This window comes from Melopsittacus undulatus, chromosome 8, assembly GCF_012275295.1.
Source record: "Melopsittacus undulatus isolate bMelUnd1 chromosome 8, bMelUnd1.mat.Z, whole genome shotgun sequence".
NCBI classification, from domain to species: Eukaryota; Metazoa; Chordata; class Aves; order Psittaciformes; family Psittaculidae; genus Melopsittacus; species Melopsittacus undulatus.
The window spans coordinates 37,435,476-37,456,698 of NC_047534.1; the positions used below are offsets into that span (position 1 = coordinate 37,435,476).

General features: G+C 39.0%; 2 protein-coding genes across 2 annotated transcripts in view; one reads left to right on the top strand and one right to left on the bottom strand.

Annotated features, from left to right (window-relative positions):
• The first annotated feature begins 7 nt into the window (after positions 1–7).
• On the top strand, positions 8–6,755 carry LOC101869697 (alpha-aspartyl dipeptidase-like). Its single transcript, XM_005144667.3, has 8 exons — positions 8–168; positions 244–332; positions 1,348–1,422; positions 1,960–2,039; positions 3,435–3,608; positions 5,068–5,127; positions 5,932–6,014; positions 6,554–6,755. The coding sequence occupies exons 1-8, from the start codon at positions 68–70 to the stop codon at positions 6,630–6,632; spliced, it is 741 nt and encodes a 246-aa protein (XP_005144724.1). The 5' UTR covers positions 8–67; the 3' UTR covers positions 6,633–6,755.
• A 288-nt stretch (positions 6,756–7,043) lies between these two features.
• NBEAL1 (neurobeachin like 1) overlaps positions 7,044–21,223 on the bottom strand; it is an 85,140-nt gene continuing 70,960 nt past the window's right edge. Inside the window, exons 50-56 of the mRNA XM_034065306.1 lie at positions 20,878–21,050; positions 20,526–20,620; positions 18,706–18,822; positions 17,890–18,051; positions 16,653–16,801; positions 15,857–15,992; positions 7,044–13,336 (exon numbers count right to left, since the gene is read on the bottom strand). Coding sequence (XP_033921197.1) covers positions 13,235–13,336; positions 15,857–15,992; positions 16,653–16,801; positions 17,890–18,051; positions 18,706–18,822; positions 20,526–20,620; positions 20,878–21,050 — 934 coding nt within the window. The 3' untranslated portion in view covers positions 7,044–13,234. The remainder of the gene's footprint in view (positions 13,337–15,856; positions 15,993–16,652; positions 16,802–17,889; positions 18,052–18,705; positions 18,823–20,525; positions 20,621–20,877; positions 21,051–21,223) is intronic.

The window sequence follows — 21,223 nt, forward strand, 5'->3', positions numbered from 1 at the left end:
GGGTCGCGCCAGGCCTCGCCGAGCCGGGGCAGGGCGGGTTCTGGTTACACACAGCGCCCACGGCGGCATGGGGGGCCCGAGGCGCCTGCTGCTGGTGTCCAACTCCACCCTGCACGGAGGAGGGTACCTGGGCCACTGCCAGGAGCACATCAAGAGCTTCCTCGGGGAGTAAGCGCTGCGCTGGGGCTGCGGGACCCTGCCCCGGCCGCCCGCCTCCCCTCTAAGAGCTCTCTCCCTCCCCAGGAAGGTGAAGCGGGTGCTGTTCGTTCCCTACGCCCTGCACGACCGCGATGCCTACGCCCGGACCGCGAGGGCGAAGTTTGAAAGCTTGGGTAAGGCTGGGCCGGGTCCCTCGGGCCGCTGCCGGGAAGCGTCGCCGTGGGGCAGCCGTGGGAGGTGTGGCGGTGAACGCCTGTGGGCGAGCAGCTCTGTCAGAGTGCTGTGTTGGGTGGACACGGGTTCGGCTAGCTCTGCTTCACGCTGCGGAGTTACGGGCAGATGCTTCTGAGGCCTCCGGAAGAAATCTTATTGTAAACACTTCTAACCACTTCAGGGAGGAAATGCTTATTCCTAAGTGGCATCTTTTTATTCTCCTTAATCACATGGGGGTTATTCCAGGACATTTGAAACCTCTGCTCAAGCCGTGCAACTACTGGTATTAGGTGAAGACCATTACCATAATGTGCTTCCATGATGAGCAGCAACTGAGCTTTGCTTAGAGCAATGATCATTCCAGAGCAGCCTACAACAACACCTCCACCTCCTATCTATCACCATTAAAGATAACTTTAGATTTGTTACTGTAGGAATAGTCAGTACTCCCCTGACCAGCACACTCTGCTCCTTGCTTTGCAGAAAGATTGCTGCTATCACATGTCCATGTTCTTCCATCTCTCCCGGCACTTCCCGTACTCAGTGAACCCTAGCAAGACAAATCTGTGAAGGCCATCACTAAAACAACACTCAGATCAGATACTTGCACTAATGCAAGACATCCTGTTCAGACTCACAGCCAAGCTGAACACTGACAGCTTTTTCTTATTTTCTAGTTAGCTGGTAATGCTCAGCATGACTTCATGCCTGAGTCTGCACCTGCTGAGTGAAATGCTCTGCTCTTGAACACTGAGCACATATATCCATAAAGCAGGTATTTCCATTGATACAGCTGGATGCAGAAGCCCTGTGCTAGACAAATGCTTTAGTTTATGTTGTAGAGTTCTCTGGAATTTCCCTGGTTGTTTGGTGAGGCATTTGGCTTAGGGTCAGGGGTGGGTAGGGAGGGATTGGACATACCACATTCTTCCATCGAACTGAAGTGGCAAAGGTAAATACTTTTTTTCATTTAAGGTTATGGGCTGGACAGCATTCATGAATCTTGTGATCCAGTGGAAGCTGTAAGGAAATCTGAAGCAATATTTATCGGTAAGTTTTACTTCTTGCTCCCTGATGAGGGTTTATGTAGCGCACTGGATTAGTCCTGCTTAGAGCTGGCACTTCCACAGTGACAACAATGAAAAAGTCAGATTTAGCAATTATTAGGAACTACATAAAAGAATACTTTAATTTGGAACAATAGCACCCTAAATTTAGTGGTGGGGAGGGAAGTATTAAAGATTTATTAATGGAAATTCATCTCCAGTAAGTTTCAATTATCAGTTCCAAGAAGATCCAGGGCTACTGTGCTTAAACTGACCATAGTCCTAATACCATGCTCCTAACATATGCATATAAGAACAATGTCTGTTGTCAAACAGCCAGAATCACTGTCACAAGGACTTGGGATATGAACCCACAGCCTGCCCAATTACCATCCTTCTGAAGCTTCTGGTTTTACTGCTGCTCAAAGCAGGATACTGCCCTGAATAGAGCATTGAAATGATTGAACCTGCCAAGTTTATAAGGTCTTCAATTAAAACTGGTGGTGAAAGCACACTAAATAAGCTGGACTGTCTTTTGCAGGAGGTGGGAACACATTCCGTCTCCTGAAAGCTCTCTATGACAACAGTCTGATACAGGAAATCAGGAAAAGAGTTCTTGAGGTAAAAGCTACAAGAGTTGGGCCAAGTCTGAATGGCAGGATCTCATGCATAAGCTGTTCAGACTAATCCAATCCAAGTTGATTCTACATCTTTGTTTCTTATAGACTTCAAATACCGAGCCATCTCATGCAACTTGGTGAACTTAGATTCTGTGGCCAAATAGGGATGTCATTAGTCTGAAGCCTGAAAAGAGTAAGATCAGCAAACTGCCTAGGGCAGTTTCCCAGATGTGGGACTGCAAGACTGTGATGGACAGTGCTGTGTAGTACCTTAGAAGCAAGGCCCTCAACTTACCATACTAATGAAAAGCAGTGCAAGATTTAATCTATGTCCAGAAACCCTGGTTTTCAGTTTAAGATGTCCACTTTGTTTCTTGTTAATAAATACTGATTTGTTCACATGGTAGATCTTTTGCTAATAAACTGATGATAGAATTGGATCCCTATGTGCCTTTTAGACATGTTCTTTAATGTCCTGTTGTTAGTGCTGACAATGGTGTTAATTACCTTATGTTACATCCTTAACCTGGAATTACGAGTTTGCATGCCATTGAGCTGTTCTGTTTAGCAGCCCCATTCTCACTGGTGAATCTTGTAAGGCACAGTAAAGATACACCATCCATGGAGGAGAACAGAAGCAAGGTGTTCCTCTAGCAGTATGGAACTCCAAGCGACTTCAGGCAGATTGATGCACCATATGTCTGAAAAGGCCAGCTGCCAAGAAGGAAGGTTAGCTAGGCTCTCTTAATATAAAGAAATCCAGTGCCAGTTGGGGGCAGAAAAGCCAGAAAATGTTCAAGTCCTCATGAAGTCTAGATAACTATTTGGTTATATTAGTGTCAGTCCTCTCAAGATAGCTTATTTTTATAAATTGTTCAGCATTATCCACATACTTGCATGTTTATATGGAATCCTTCCGTGTACAGCGTAGTATTATGTATGTAGTAGTAATACCATAAGTAGCCCTAAACTGGCTGCTAGCAGTACTGGTAAGTTGATGCTGTGGCACCATCATACTCAGCTTCAGACAATCTGCTGTTTTCAGAAGCTAGTTAAGACCTGTTCAGGTATTTCCTGTAATTGAAATTTAGACCAGTCTCTCGATAGCAGAGTCCAGTATATGCACTGACAACCTCATAAGTTCTTCCTTGCGCTGGAATCAGAGTTGTGAGTACAGGACACTCAACAACTAGTTCTCTGACAACCATGATATATACAAACTGTTGCGCACCTCAAAACCCGAATTCTTGTTCTGCTTTTCATCTGTAAAGTTAATAGTGAGATGAGCTAGAAGGATTTTGATCTGATTGCTGAGTCTCTGAGATTGATAAAAGATGCTATAAAATGCAGCTCCTAGTTGTTATACTGCATACTAATCATTGCTTTTGTCTTTCAGGATGGGATTCCTTACATGGGATCCAGTGCAGGAACTAATGTCGCTACCGTCAGCATCAATACTACCAATGATATGCCAATTGTTTATCCACCTTCCTTGCAGGCCCTAGGCTTAGTTCCTTTTAATATTAACCCCCACTACCTGGACCCAGATGTTAAAAGCAGTCACATGGGTGTAAGTAAAGTATGCCAGAGCTAACACAGGAATCAGGGTGCAGAGGTTTAATGATCATGTGCACACATAAGGCCTTACAAAAGCTATAGGATGTCTAACAGCTGCTTCCTAGAGCACCTGGAAATGCCAGTGAAGCAGTAACACTTTACTTTCTCCTAAAGCTTTACTTTGAGTGGGAAGAGGAGTTGGCAACAGTATTCCTGAGATGGAACAAAGTGTTTTTCACAAACAGAAGCTTTGCAGTATCTGAAATACTGCTGTTTCATACCTGGTATGGAACTGGAGGGGTGGGGGAAGGAAGTAAACTTGAAACTTGGTAAGCAATGCACTGTGTTTTTGCAAAGTCCTATTATAGTCTGTCTTGCCTGCTGCTTGACTCAAGTTAAACATACATTGAGAGGCCTAAATACCTAAAGGTCTGAAGGAACTATCAGAACAGGGAGATCTTAGGATTGCATGCAGTCTTGTTCTGTAAGAAAATACTTAGGGACCAGTGGCCGCCAAGATAGCACACTCGGTACTGGCCAGTGCCAAGCAAGCACATGTACTGGTATAGCTGAAACTGCAGCCACAAAGAGGGCCACATCCACTGTACGGAGGAGCTCATTGTTGAATAGTTCGCTAGGAGCCAGTTCCTCAGAGAGTAGTTTCTGTGGTGCTTCTTTTAACAGCCAAAAAACTTCTCTCCTTGTAAGCAAGATTTCTTCATGGTTAGAGAAGTATTAAGAATTAGGGAACAATGAAGAGATGAAGGATCAGATGTGCTTCTAGAATCTAAATGAAGTTGTAGGTACCCATTTAATCAGCTTGTCACTAGATAAGCAGGCAGTCTTCTCCCTATAAATAACTTTTGTTCTTTCTCCGAGAGGAAGCTGAAAGCTCTGTGCAGTACCAAGTCCCTGCTGTGTTCTGTTTCCTTACCAACAAATCCTTCTGGTTTGATTTCTTCATCTATTGTTGCTCAGTTCAGCAGCAAACTCTTAGGAAACATGGCAAAGCTTCTCACAGAAGGAAATTCTTCGGTATAATACCTACTTGATGACAAGCATATACTTAATCAGTGGAAATTCATGGTTCACTAATCTCCTCCATGAAGGTGGTATCTCATCCATTTGCTTCAGTGCTCTTGTTCTGAGGGTCAGCACGCACAGATAGCATTAAAACAAACAAAAACCCAGAACCAAAAACCCCAAAATACTTGTTTAATTGAGTGGAAGTAAGTTTTAAGACTTACCAGGGTTGGGATTGTGTGGGTTCTGTTTGATCAATCTGCAGCAATTACTGCTAATGATGAAAGGTAAAATACATACCTATTAAAGTAAATCCTGTCACTCCATTCTGTTTGAGGGGACGTGCCTGTTTTGTTTAATGTTACAAAATTGTTCAGTGTTACACTAACTGGATAGCTCCAAACCCTACCTGACTTCCTAGGCAGCTAAATCTACATTCATTATTGCAGGAGACAAGAGAAGAAAGAATTCGTCAGTATCATGAAGAACCAAACACCCCTCCAGTTCTGGTGGGTAGTCATTTTCAGTCAGGAACTACTACTGATTTTATATGGCTGTAGTTTGGTAAACATTTATATGCATTCTTGCTAGCTTTCACTGTCATTTTCCTTGCCTGAAGTTCCAAGCCTTAGAGAACTGTAGTATAGAAGGCTAGTTGTATTCTAGCCAAGAGCTTCAAGTCTGGATTTTGTTCACTTGCAAAAAATGGGTTAGAACAAATGAAATACATTCTGCCCATCAGATGGAGTCCTGTTGCAAAACACTGTATTTGAGGCAGCTCTGATCTTTCCAGTCACCAGTGACCAGCTGTGTTCTTGTACACTGGAGGTGGTATGCATGCAGATGGTAATCTTTATGAAGATACTCTTGACTTTAAATTTTGGTTTAATCTCTGTAGATTTCTGAATTTGCTCATTCAGTAGTATGTTCATAATTACAGTATGTCTGTATGGGAAAGTGGGACCTCAGGGTTTCCTGTCTCTGCTTGAGCTTGAAGTACACAATTTGTGCTCTGCCAAAACCAGCTGGCTGTTGCTTGGCCCAAACTGGATTTAAGAATGGTGGTAGCAGAAGTAATCATGGAAAAAATACACTTAATTGTTTCTGCTTTGAAAGTGAGAAATAAAATAAACAAAACTGGCTTCTAAAGCAGGGTAACTCACCTAGGTTTGCCTTGGCAACTTTGTTAGAAATATGTATGGAAGTCTTGCCTGTAGTCATGGTGAGCTGCCCTAAGACTGGCCTGCTTGTGACAAGCACTCTAGCCTTTCAAATAGCTTGATAATAACAATAAATGCTACCACCTACATTAGGGCTTGCGGGAAGGTGCGATGCTGCTAGTGGAAGGAGACAAAGCCACCTTGCAAGGAGTGACAGGAGCACGCCTATTTTTGAGGTAAATGTTTCATTTGAATTGATCTCCTCCTTCAGATAGAAAGGAAGAGAGATACTATCGGACTCCTAGTCCATGCTGCCTGTCCCCCACATCAGAATCCCTTAATCCCTTGCTTCCATTTCTCTTTGGGGAAAAGTATTGCTTTATGCTCCAGATGAGTAGGCAGTATGACAGCACTTAAAGGATGTCTAGCTTACCCAGTTAGTTCTATGGTGTTACATCCACTAATGCTTATGCTTCTGAACTATATATAAGTATACCATTCACAGAAAGTGCCCCTATAGTCAGTCCTGTTACTGAAGGCCAGGGAAGTGCCAGTTTGGCCCTAATGCATTGAACTCCAGATTGAAGGATCTCATGTCTTTTGTCATATAAACATTATTAAGAAATCTAGTATGTATGTCCCAAGATGCAGGGAAGAAAGGGAGTCACAACTCTGCTTGATAGGAATAAGGATGGCTTATTCTATCCCTAGTAACAGATGGAAGCACAGTCCTAGCTCCTGCTAAAGCTCACAGCATGGTTTTTCTTGTTTACAGGGGTAAGAAACCGACTGAACATGAGCCTGGAACAGATTTCAGTTTCCTCCTGATTGACAGTAATCTTCAGAATCTGTAGCCTTATATATTCTGCAGCAAAAGTCACTAAATGGGGAGACAATGAGGAGGGAGGGAAGGGATGCTTCTAGTCCCAGGGTGGGTGGAAAACCGTATCTTTATAAATAAAGATAAATATGCATTAGTATGCTCTTTTTCCCATCCTAATTCATGTCTCACACATCTTTCCTTCCCAGCAAAAGGACAATTTTTATTACAATACCTGAGTAACCATAGCTATTAGTCTGAAAGGGTCTGTATTTTCCGGTAGCCACTTTGATTCCTTCTCCACTAAATGTTTAACACATTTGAGACAGGACAGAGTCACCTGTTCCTGCTGCCTAGCTTTACTTGCTAAATTAAAGAATTGTTAGTTTAGTGTATTCCCACACATTTAGCTCAATTTTTCCACTATTATTAAAGGGAGAAGTTATGCATTCAATTACTTTTATTTGCTTCAAACTCATGTTAAATATATACAATGCTAATTATATACAAAAGTGTGCATGTTAAAAATTTCAGGTTACAAACTTGCAAATCCTAGAAAAGTGCAAAATTTTAAAACATCTTCCACAATGCTGTACAGAAAAAAAAAATCCATCATTAGCCAATATACACACTCTTAAAACATACTGATCAAAACAAAGGAAGACATACAGTATACTCTTAAAGCACTCAGAAGGGAAAAAGATATTGCACAGAAGACTGACAAGCAAGTTTATTACAGTGTCTGAAGGCTCATTTTTGAAAGTAGGTATTTCCAACACTCCTTAGACCTAACATTTGACTCTTAAAAAAGGCATTTTTGGCATTAAAAAATCCATTTGTAATCACATAATTGCACGGTCTGTGAGAATTTGAGAAGATATAGTTAACTGTTGCTGTAAGGCCCTTGCTTCCACTCCCTCATTAGCATTAGTAAAAATGCGTCAACCAAAGTGAGTAGCATTACAGCTTCCATCAAAACACTGACCAAAGGGAGGCAAGTCTCACAAGCAGCATTTCTCTAATATTTTATTTAGCTGCTCCTCCATAGTGAAGGGTTGAACCAGAAAATAGATCACAAGTTTTCCTTGATTTCCCACCACCACCACCACGGCTTTCTTTAAGCAACAGCTCACAGCTACATATGACTAAAGCAGTACTGTCAGGTGCAAGATTATTTTACAAAGTTACTTCAAGGCAAAAAATATGGTTCCCTCAAGAGGAACACTGACTAGGCTGGAAACTAAATAAACAAGTGGCCTCTAAGTTCAGTTAGATCTAAGATATATATGGCTGGATGGTTTTTACTTCAATCTCAGAACACCTTAGCAGCTTTAAACCACAACCTATATTGACAATCATGCTTGTGGGACAGAAGATACATTATGAAATTCTCTATGCAGAGTATCATCACAGACCTAAGTTCTGGAAATACTTGCTAAATTTCCCAAGTAGACAAAAACAGAAAGAACATGTAACCAGAAGAACTCTCTTCTGAAGAAAACAAGTGAAACACTTGTTTTATCTGGGCTATTTGGGTAAATGGCAACTAAAAGAAGACATACCAAATTTCTTCCACAGATGCACTGCAAAAGGTGAATTAAAACCAAACAAAGGGTACCTTTGATTAAACACTACAGGCAGTTCCTCATATATGCAGTGTCCAAGACTGCAGTTAAGATGAGTAGTGCACAACTCAGACTCACACATATCATGCTATGCTGCCACTCAGAGGCATTACTGCATTCAGGCATCTGATGATTATAACAGCGATGAAGGGGACAATAGTATTTTACCATTATGGGTCTTTAACTGCAACAGCTTTTCAGAAAACCCTTGTTTCCTTTAAAAGTATCTGTTAGCAAGGGCAATTCATAGCAATGAGGGAAATTTGGGTCTTGGGATGGAAAGAAAGACATCTTCCAAACACCAGTTAAGCCTAACATTGGTATACAATGAACCCACAGGCATATGACTGCACAAAAATTGTCACTTTCCCCAAAAAGAAACTACTAATAAGTGTCATGTTTACAGCTGAAACCAACATAGCTTTTAAACCAAAAAGCATGAAAAGCTCATTCTAAAAAGCACTGAAGTACATGCTTGAATTTCCACCCAATTAAATATAACCCTATGTAGTGCTTTCAGCTAACAGTATTAGATGAGGCCTTAGGTTCATATTAGGATATGTATTTATATGTGGGTTGGGGTTTTTTGGTAATTCTTTGACAGGAAAAAAAAATATTCACAGCACATAGCCTCAGCACCTAACCTAGCCAGCAAGATGCCTTTAACAGTGGAAGAGAGGAGTGCCTTCAGGTGACAATACAGAGAAAATGTCTACAGATTCTCAGTGTAGGAAATGATGGAGGCAGGCACCTCCTCTACTTTCCTCCCCAGCTCTAAAACTCCCTACCATAATCTGTATACAGATACACATTTTCAACTAAATATACACACATACACTAAAAACTTTGTTAAGCATTTGGTTGCTGTACGTACACTTTCAATGATTTTGTTAACTGAGATTGGGAAAGACTTGCAGCGGAAACAGGGAGGAGGGAGACAGTCTAGGGAAGTGAGGTATACAGCTCCCTTGCTTGACTAAGGCAAGAGTTGGAAGACTTAGCTAATTACTGTGCATTACAAATAAAAATAAATTTACCACTCCTGCAGGACTGCCTTAAAGCAGGCTGATGTAGGACTGTTACCAGTCCCATACAGCATTTTTACAGTGCAGAAGCTTAGTTCATTGCACTTCATTTAAAGGACACAAAAATACAACCCTTAAGAGGATCCTTACAAAACAGCTGATTGACTAGACTTATTTAAAGCCTCTGAAGACCTTGATAAACCTGTTTTGAGATAAAAGTCATGATCTAAGGTACATTGGGGGAAAGAAAGCTTGTTTATTTCAATTGCAGATTAGCAAAACAATTGTAATGTGCGGGTGCAGATAGGTTTTATTTTTTTGTTTGTTTCCTTTTTAATCGATCAGGCCCTAATTTCCACAATGCCTGTTAACCATCAGAAGTGCAGTTAGTTTAAGGGTATTATTTTGTGCTGGTGTTGAAGTACATGGATGACAGAGATGTAGTTTCTTGATAATCTGTGATTATTAGGTAACAAATATATTGATATCAAGTAATTTGTGTCAGATGCTAACTTGAACAGCAAGCATTTCACTTTCTGAATGCTTGTATAGTACAAAACCTGCACAGACTAGATGAGATTCCTCACTATAGATAAAGTAAAATACTATCAAGAACAAGTAAATTGATAGAGAAATTTAACAAACATTTCACTTGAAATAAAGGAGAAATGTATTCTAAATATCATCCTTTGGTATGCAAGTTCAAAACTGTGCTATGGAGAAGTTAATACTGCTAACTACTTGATCTCATTTATATACAAGTATGGAAAGAGAGCTGGGTTTCATTTTCTTTCAGAAATATATATATTTACACTCCTATTCACTCAGCTTCAAAAGTAAGAATATCTTGAACTTTGATACATTAGAGTTGTTCTAAAAAATTAAAAGATACTACCAAACTTGAGGAAACCAAAGAATTATGGAAGTCAGTTTGCTAATTCACAGTGCACTCCATATAACAGACCTCAACTCAACCAACCTAAATAGCTGATAAGAAAAAAATGTTTTCTACTTTAAAAAAATATTTATACAAATAAGTTAAAGCCAAAAGAAACAACGTACCACCTAACACAATTGTGTCCTATATCTTTTATTTAAAGCTGGGTTTAGATGAAGTCTATGGGGTCTTTCTAGAATGCTAAACATGCAGTGGTGTTTACCTCCCCATCCTCAAGGACCAGATAAAAGATGAAAAGGCAATGGATGTTGTCATTCCACACAGAGCATAAAGCAGCCTAGAGCTCACCTCTGCCCCTCTTCATTCTTGCTGCTGCTTTGTCCTGAACACAAACTAGCTTTAAATTTCAGAGCTCAGGAAACACCCACAATTAAACCTATCCCAGATGCTTGTGACAATCATGTAATGCTTGTAATGTAATGAAATGATGGTACTCAGTGTCAAAGCTTTTCACTATAGACTTTCATCCCAAATTATTGCAACAACATTATATTTTACTTAAACTGATGCAGTGTATTCAGTATTCTTTAATACTAAACTACAATCAACCATTTATTCAACTGTTGTATAAACTTACCTAACTCACAGTAGGATGTTTTCAAACCCTTATTTGAACCCCTCTGTGGAAGTGACAAAAAACAAACTATGCTTTCACCAAACACTACAAAAGACCTCTCTCCTCAATTTTTCCTCTTGATTCTGCTAGCCCAACACATCCTTTCCTGCCCTCTTCCCCTGCAAGTAAACACTTAACCTCATATATGCATTTAGCCAGAACATGTATGCAAACTTACAAAAACTATCAACTCAGTGTCCCAAATGAATTTTCTAACTTCCCATAACACAGAAAGATCTCACATTCTGAGCTGAAATTCTTCTCAACTGCTCTCAGGAGATGTCCCCTGGAATCTCTCCTTCATGAAATCATAATGGACAAACATACTTCACATTCTCATGAACACACTTAATACTTCCAGAGCATCCTTAGTACTCTTACTGGATAAGCAATTGTTTATAAAATAGTGTTTTCACATCTCTGTAGCTTATTTGAAAGTACAGGTGCATTTGAGTAGTTTCTTTACATACATGGAGGCTGAAAAAACCACACCATTCTACTTCTGGAAATTTAATCTTCTCTTGGCAAATGACTCAGGGAAATAATTCTTATTTCTCCTAACTTTCCAGACAATCCAGTCTGTCACAGTTATTAGCTAGAACATTGCAACTATGCATAGACCCACTTATTCACTAGTCTGATTTCTTATTTCATTTACAAAAGTTGAGAAAAAGCAGCACGACTTTCTTTGCACAGCACACTAGGAGGGCTGATTGGGTTTTTTTTCCAGTAAAGAAATAGAGGCAGTGAGAACAGTTTAAATGAGACTAACAGAACTTGTTAAGATTATCCTTTTGTGCGGTAAAGAGATACTATTTCTACAAAGTTAATAAATATTGTGCTAAAAGTTAATGAAATAAGATTATACATTATGGAGTTCCTCAGGTAGTTCAACAGCTCCCCAGCCACAGGGAGCATCTGATAACATTTATAAGAGATACAACACACTTTCATTTCCATAAATAAATAAAAATAACAAGAAAAGTGATGGCAGAGGGAAGAAAGGAGTAGTCAAAGGGGAACATACTAGCTAACAATCACTTAGAGCTCTGCTTTATGCCTATAATTCCTCTTACCCCACGGTATTTTCTCCTTTTAATAGACATACATACATGAATATACATATATATACAAACATACACACATATAATACATATGCACACATACCTTTGCATGCCAATCCAAAAACCTGTCTTATTCCCTCAGCACCAGGCTTTTCTAACAGTATAGGGTTTATCACTTAAATCAATAACATTATAAAAATATCAGAATTATAGGAAAACGCAACCCTTCTATCATCATGTATTGCTAAACAAAAAAAAATAAAATCAGCAATGGCTTCTCTAAAACATAGCACACAATCCATAACTATTTTGTTGGATATAGCACAGGTAAAGATCTGATATTTTCTCATCCCATGTCTTAAACACATCTTGAAAGTGGATACATTATCTGTTTCCTTGCTTGTTTATAGAGGGCAAACAAGAAAAAAAGGCTAACAAGTGGTTTGGTGAACACCAAGCCAAGAAACAAACAGATGCTATTTAATTAAATTATGCTGCACTGTTTAAATGATTTTGCACTTTATACTAGATACTGTCAATGCAGAAACACTACAGTTACCTTACTAATGAAGCAGATTGATCTTTGATCAATATATGGATACCAATTCTTCCTCTGTATTTCTTAAAGATACTAAATATATTATGGGATTTCTTGGTGTGTGGCTTAGTCTACCTAACAATATAAATAAATTTTCAGCAGCAAGTATTTCCTACCTCCTTTAGCTCCTTCACCACCTTCAACTCCCTTGAAGTTAGTTATGTCTGTACTTTAAACAATTTCTGATAATAAAGTAGTGCAATACAGATGTCCCTTGCCAAACAGCCTAAAACTAAAACTATACTAAAGAAGATAGCAATAGCCATTTACAGGAACAAATTGCAACAGATGTTCATTGGGCTAAAAAAAATACATGGAAAAGGTCATAACTGCCAGCTATCTCAAGTCTGAATCTGACCACTGCGACTGCCAGAATTTTCATTTACTGCTGGAGAATTACAATGCTGTCAAAGCAAAGCCAAACAGCTTGTGATCAACGAGCACTTGGCCCTATTCAGCTTTAAATCAAATGCTATTTATCTTAAATTATCAAAATTTATTTTTTTTTCTGAAACACGCTTTTAGCAGCTATTTAGAGAGGGATCCTGCTGTGACCACATCAACACAGTTAAGGAAAAATATGCAAGCAAGCTAAGTTGCCTGATTACATATGCTTATTACTATATCTCTACCATAGGTTCATCATCAACAGACTTAAGAATTAAGGCTCTGAAAGGTGAGATACACATTTAAAGTGACCAAAAGATTAAATATGTTTCTGGAATCCGTGAGAGAAGGTAGAAGCAGCAATCACTTGGAATCTTGAGTGTTATATTCAGTCTCTCCTGATGAAATCTGGCTGAGCCGTTTGCTTGATCCCCACAGCTTTCGGGAAAGCTGACCTGAGCGCATCTGTTTAAAAGTAATTCAGAGAAACAAAAGGAGGGGGAAGGGATAAGGTGGATAAATTAAAAAGGAATTCAGACACTGATTTTGGTGAAATGCAGACACTACAATGTACTGCATAAACAAAATCACACCAACAAAAATTATTTGAAAACAAACCAAAAGCTACATTTAGGGATGATATTTGGGACTGACAAAAAACATCAGACAAAACACTAATCACAGTCTTCTCTGATACTGAACAGTTAAAGGGATAATGCCAAATCATGAGTATTTAATACTTAACCTACTTCAAACAGCTTAGAAGCAGTGTTAGGAAGGAAAAAAAAAGAAATATGAGGTGAATGTCAAGCAAAAAATGAATTAGAAGAAAGGACATTTTATTTTAGAGATTTCAAACAAAAATTGCTAGAAATGAAAAGGAAAATATAACCGAAATGCAGGGCAGTGATGGCAGAAGGGAGAAAGGTTTTCTCCTGGTGTCAAATTTATACAGTCTTCCAAAGATCCTGTGTGCAGTGCTCAGAGTAAAATTTAAACCAGAAATAACTCATACTGAATATTGCATAAGTCAAGACAGGTAACAAGCAACCAGAGGCTGTATTAAATCCAGCATCTGGTAGGTCTGCAATCCGACAATAATTTCTAAGAAGCTGTTTTAATTTACTCCTCAAGTACAACACTTGTGATTGGACAGCAGTGATTAGCCTGGCAGCTGATTAGGTTAAGAAATCCCTTGCAGTTAATAAACAGGATGCATGCCTTAATAGAACAAGTTTAGAGCAGTTCCCAGCAGTTAATACTACAAATGAAGCATGCTTAAGAACTCTATCACCACAGTAGCAGTGTTCTAGGAAAGGCACAGTGCTGACCAGGATTAACGCTAACAGGTAATAATTCCTCAGAGCTCTGCAACATCCCAAACAGCTAAAGTAATTGTTAAAATACAGACATTTCTTATACTTCACTTTATACTGAATACTGTCAATGCAGAAACACTACAGGCCAATCTTAATACCAAGCAGCATTTCGCACATTAAAGGTCAGTCTCTCCCTTTATCCTAAGGATCAGTACCATCGAAATCCTGAACACTGTCTTCTGCATAAGGATAAAATTCTAGTAACAAATATATTTCTTCCAAACTACAAATAAATAAACAAATAAATACCCCACATACACATACTTTTCAAATATATTGATGCCATTATAGAAAACTAGAAAATCTGGGATATAACGTTTTTCCTTACACGCTTGTGCTTTTTTTTAAAAAAAAAATCTATGTACATGGATATTAAGCTTGCAGATCATCTGAATTATAAACAGAAAATCCCAGAAAATCATTGGAAAGCCTCTAAATTCATAAAAGGAACCCAATATTTGAAACAACACTTTTTCCATAGCTACAAAAATAGATGTGAGAAAGAACTGGGGGAAAAAAATAAAAATAAAAAACAAAAAGCCTTCGGTCTAATGAGATACATAAATTTCAGCCCACAAAAGATCTTTTCTATGCAATAGGAAGCTTAGAAATGACAGTGACTTTAAAGCTGCTGTTACAAACATATGTTTAACCACATCATAAACACCTCTTTGTCAATTCTACGGTAGGAAAAAGCTGTCCAACTGGAAGTCAGTGGAAACCTCCCCTCCCCATCTGCTGCAAGCAAAATCAGACTACCATATTAAACTATATATCTCCTAGCTAAAACATTTTAAAATGCTGGCAAATAAAGTTGCTGCTTTGACAATTGAAATACAAAATTAAATTGATACATCTTCTCTGCCATTTACTAAAGGTCATGCAAAAGTGATAATCACGTTTTCAAATAAATATACTGCAGCACAATGGAGATCGGGTTATAAAGAGAATAAGCTAACTCAAGTACTTTGAAAGTCATGAGAAATAGTACTTAAAGCAAAATCTACATTTTGCACAAGAAAAGCTGGGCATAGCTATTTGACAGATGGATGCTCTTGTATTTGATACTGCATATGCAGTACCAACAAATCTATATTCACCATATGGAGCACAGAGCATATTGGGAACCTACACAAGTGATTCTTTGTGCATTGCAATTAGAGACTCTTAACAGAAAGAAGTAATATTTTTTCCCCCAATGTCACACAATGTGTATTAAAAGATATCTGACAGAAACGATAAAAAATAAAAGTATCTTGCTCTCTTTCATTTCCAATTTTCTTCTGGAAAATTATCTCATCAAGAAGTGGCTGACAACACTATCACGTTCAGAAAAGGTTAGCTATTATGACTTTGCTCATTCAGGTGTGATAGAAGTCTGGAAGTTAGTCCAGCTGAGCTTCCCATCTGCGATCCCTATTATACCTTTGATTCTTAATGAGAAATTTCAGTAGAGCAGTCTCAAAAGTTATTTCTTTCCCACTGAAAACTGAAATTTGCTCTTAAGTTTACCCTGCCATAGAGGAGACCTCTTGCTCAACTGGAAAGCAGAAATAAGTGAGTTTCCCATTGTTCGGTAGAAAAAGTTCTTGATGGTGGGTTTTACCTCTGCTGGCTTGCCAACACCAACGATAATCAACTTGCCGTCCTCCAAGCCAACAAGGATGTGGCTATATTCTTTTGTGACAGAAATGCAATGAATTGGCAGTCTCATGGCTAAGGGGGAGATGGTCAAACTCAAGCTGAAATGAACAAAAATCACATATAGTATATAGTGTATTTGCACATATTGCAAAGAATCACACTGCATTTGAAACTGCTATCCACACGATGCGTTATAGAACAGTTTCTCAAGGATCCAGTTAGAAATTTCAGTTATTGTAAACTCCTAAGGAATGATCTAACTGCATCCCAGAATAGAGCTTAAGTAACAAGAAAAGGCATGGATGGGTAAGTTAAGCCATTTCGCTGAAGAATTGTGACATTAGTACCACAACTGCCCAAGAGAAAAAGATCAGGCACTGGAATGGGTTGCCCAAGGAAGCTGTGGCTGCTCCATCACTGGCAGTGCTCAAGGCCAGGTTGGAAAAAGCTTTGAGCGACATAGCCTAGTGTGAGGTGTCCCCGTCGATGGCAGGGGGTTGGAACTAGATGATCTTGAGGTTCTTTCCAACCCAAACCATTCTATGATTCTATAATAACTCCCATTCGGAGGAGCAATGGAGCTCTACAGGGCATAGCAGTATGTGGACTTTAAAACTCCATGCAGAACTACACTGGCTTGAACATACAGTTGCTGCCTTTCCAGTGTCTAATGAGACATGGGGACAGTCACAGCTTTTCTCAGTAAGCCTTTATATTTACATCTCAATAAGAATCCACTGATGGTGTTGGTACATTACCTGTAGAGATCCCGTATGGAAAGAAATCCTTGTAAGCTGCCCATCACGATATACTCGCCAGTCACACACATATCTGACACTTCCTCCTTCAGAGTCTCAGAACCCAGGTATTTTCCATTGACAGAATAGAGATGTAATGCATTCTTATCCTGAATGATCAAAAATAAATCTGTCACAGAGGACTGAATGGATTAAGATTATAGTATTTGTATCTTGAGCTCTCTAACAGGACCTTACTTGGACAATAATCCACAGATAATATTTCTGACAACAGCCTCCTTGCCAACCAATACAAGAGTACCAAGCCTATATGCAATGTGTACGTATACCAGGTCCTCTATGGGTATTTTTTGAAGTTATTCCTCATTACCTCATGATGCAACATGGTAACATCTTACCTACCTATCTAATCAATCCCAGATTTTCTGGAAATATCCATGGATTTAATGGACAGGTCTATTTTATACGGGTTTTTGTTAAGAGAGAAGGGAAAAGAGCACTCATCTTCCGCCCTGCTGCTACCCTTTACCCCCGTCTGAAAAGCAGAAGGAAATGGGTATATTTCCACAGAGCTAGATATGGAAGCATTTTCTGGACAAGGCAATGAATTATTGATGAATTAAAGATACAGCTAACATGACCATATTAAGCTCTTCCAGCCTGACAATACCTTGGTCACTTCTCTCCCCATCTTCCCCATGCAGCTAGCATGCCTATTCTCCAATAAAATTGTCTTCCACCAAATTTCCTATGCTCACAGAAATAATAGCTCTACCCTTACTAAAGCAACTACACAGCTACTTAATAGATAGGATAAGGTAAACTGTAAACCTTTCAGCTATACCTCCAATCCAAAGCTAAGAAACATCAGTGTAGTCACTGGGCATCTTGTACCCAGAACTTAATGCTCCCTTGTAAGTCTCTGTATCTGTGCACAGTGGAACTCATTTCCCCTCATTTTACATTTCAAAGCAGCTCCCCCAGGAAGATTCATTAGTGCATGCTTGGGCATCTTCCTTACAGGTGTTTGAAGATTTTCACGAAGCTCACAGGAGCACAGTATGTCTGTGATTTATCTTTTAATCAAATTGCACTCAAATTGGCTAGCAAAATTAAAAAGAAAAAGGGGAAATAGACACAGCATGCTTAAAAAGCCTCATTACTTTACAAAATAAAGTGAGGTACATTTATCATTAAAGTCTTCAGTGAAAGAGAGGTATTCCATGAAACTAAATACCTTAAGAGTAGTCTTTCCTTCTATGCTGGTGTGGACAACTATATGGCCTTCCCAAGACACAGCCAGGTTGGGAACAGTCAGCAGGAGAGAACTCTCACAAGGGGGTCGCAAAGTCCTCACGTACTGACCTTTCCGAATAGTGCGGACAATAACTGTCCCATCCTGCAGTGACCAAATTCAGTTAAGTTGCTATTCAGCAGACACATTACCACAGCATGCAGAAAGAGTATTTAAATATAGAGAGAATAATTTGAAAGCACTTAAATCCTTAACCGAAGATCAAGACTCCTGAGCATTAGGAATTCTAGACGAAGAGGCATTCTCCTCAAGGCCATGTACTATAGGTATATGAAAAAACAAACACAAATAGAGCAAGAGGCGACACGCAGACAGCAAATCAGGTATTTCATATGTCATATTTATGAGTAAGCATTATGTCCAGTACAGAGCTCAGCAGCTTGCCTATAGGAGAGTACAGTAGAGCATGAGTAAGCTGCACAGAACCTTCAAGGTTATGGAATCAAGGAAGAAACTGTCACGGAATTGTTTCTATGAGAAACTTAAGATTGTCAAGTAAGCACACACACATTAAAGCTCATCTGTGCAGAATAACACAGCATGGTAGCTGAGGCCTATGCTGTGCAGTTTGAGAGAGAGCCTGGTTTAAGCAGGCAGCAAGGGAGATGGCACATATCTTCTGCAAGGCTGAAGAAAAAAAATTGTGAAATAGTCACATTTTATTGGACTCGATCAACTTCAGACACGCTCTATGGTTTGAGAAGAGAGCAAAGAAGGGGAAGGTATGAGGACGCTTACCCTGGATCCTGATACTGCCATATCCAGTTCAGTGCTGATGGCAACACTCGAAACTTCATCAGTATGCCCATAAAGGATCTGTAATGGCTTAGGTGCCAGGCCTACAGGCACTCCTCCCTGAGAGTAACAAAAAGTGCAATGACACATTCTCTTGCAGCTGAAGGACAAACAAAAAATAAGTTTCTGGTATCTTCAGTATTGGTTGTGTGAGATGTATATTTGACATAGGCCAAAACCAAAGGTACAACTCACACATTCCAATTTCAATTTTTTGCCTTTTATGTCAGCAGCCCTATTTACTTAAGTCACAAGAACGAATGAACATAGTTACTATGTGGATGTGAAAGACAGATTAACTTAGCTGACTTCTATCGCTTCAGACGTCCAGGTGTGCAAGGAATTAAGCACTACCTCCACAGCCAGGCTTAAAGAAACTGAAAGCTATTTTGCTTAAAGTTACAGCAACTCTAATTTCTATTTTAAATCCCATTTTCTAAGGAAAAGGTAAGGAAATAACCCTTCTCAGTGACTACCAGTACAGTGATATGCAAAGGAAATCTTGCAAGAATGTTCACTGAAAACAGTAATTTCCCCACATGACTGCAGGGTGTCAAAATTATTTAGTACTTTGTTCCAGGGAGTGTACTGTCAGCATATACAGACTTATTCTCACAAACCACATGAAAGGCAAGACCTGTACTTAAAGAGAAGGTACAGAAAATAGTTCTGCAGAGCACTATTTATTCTCATTTCTGTGATAGAAATTTGACAGCCAATCAAACCCTGAAAGCCTGAAGCATGCAGGAATGCAGAACAAGTGTCAAAAGACAGAGCTGGGATAGAAGGTGACAATGCAGAACAGACAAGAAGAACAGAAGTGACAGTATGCAGTCCCATTGCCGCCACATTGTAAAGACCAAGATAAAAGTCTCATAAGAAGAATTTACAATACATACAGCATCACTTATATATATATTAAATAAAAAAGAAAAATACAGTAGAAGTCTTAAAACAAGCAATTCTAAACAAAGTTAATCACCAGAGGATGACTGACTCACAAACTGCAAAGAAATAAATTCTGAAGTTCCAACATTTATCCTTACTTGAGACAAATACTGCACTAAGGAGTCGCACTGTCCATAACATGACAGTTCCTGCCTGCAGTTCATCCTACCTGTATATCTGAAGTTGCTTCAAGCAGCAATCAGAAGTGAACATTTAACATGCATAAGAGTGGAAACTGTCTCACATTTTGAGTGTAAGCACAGACATGCATTGTGCAAGCACTTTCATTATGTGAAAGCACAAGACTAATATTAAAGAATTCAAAACTAAAAGTGCAAACCCAGGAAACAGTCTAATGTTGTTGCTAACTCCTAGTGTAGTCATCAGTACTACCCAGGACAAAATGTAATGCTAAAATGCAACTACTGGAGTGAACAGCAGCCTAGAAATGTAAAAGTACTCAACAATAAGTATTGTTCTGACTAATTTTGGTAGGTCTTAAGCAGTGTTTCTCTCCTTCCATTCTCCCATCTGTATAATGAGGGGTAATATTTGCCCATACTGAAAATAATCTATGAAATCTTTGAGAGTGACTCTAAAATACCATACTTCAGCTATATAGTAGGTAATGTGTGTAGTGAATATTTCAAACACAGAACACAATGGTAGTAACCAAATTACTAAGCTAATCAATTTTAGTGGACTTTCTTCTCTGCCATCCTGAAAAGAAGGAAATGAAGGAATGATCACACCAAAACAGAGAAGCACAAAAAATATTCTGAAACTGCTTCTTAGAATACACCTAAAAAACCTACCTGATGAATTATGTGCCATATCATACAGGTGGTATCTCTGGAGCCTGAAATTAAATGAATTCCACAGTAGTCTATTGCCAAACAGGTCACAATATCTAGATGAAGGAATGAAACAGAAAAATTATCACATACATATTTAAGACTATTTCCCCATGGAATGATGATGTGCATGCAATACATCAACAATGTATGTTGGTTTGCTGTCAGCATTCTTCTTAACACCACCATTTCTTTATACATGCTATGCTTGTGTGCCCAAGTGCCCTGGCTGTAGTTCTTTCCAAAAAGACCAAACATCAAGGTACAATACATAAAACCTTTAATTTCACAATATAAAGAGTTAGTTACTAACCCATATGCCTGATGTGCTGTCCAATCAGCTTGCCTTTTGTAAGTGATGTTACTCTGATGCTATTGTCCCAGTGTCCTCCACTGAAGAGCAGTTTTGCATCATGGGATACTGCAAACAACTTAGAGGTGATCTCCAGCCCCGGGGCAAAAGGACCACTCACGTTGCGTTGTGTTCTGTAGGGAAATGAGGAGCAGCTAAATAAGAGTAACCTTAGTCCAAATCAATATATTTTATGTATTTTGCACTTTAAAATTAAAAAACCTTAAAAATTATGAAATTCTGTTTATGAAAGAGGCTATATTAAAAAAATAAAAAAATAAAAGACAGGAGGTGAAATTCTGCCTCC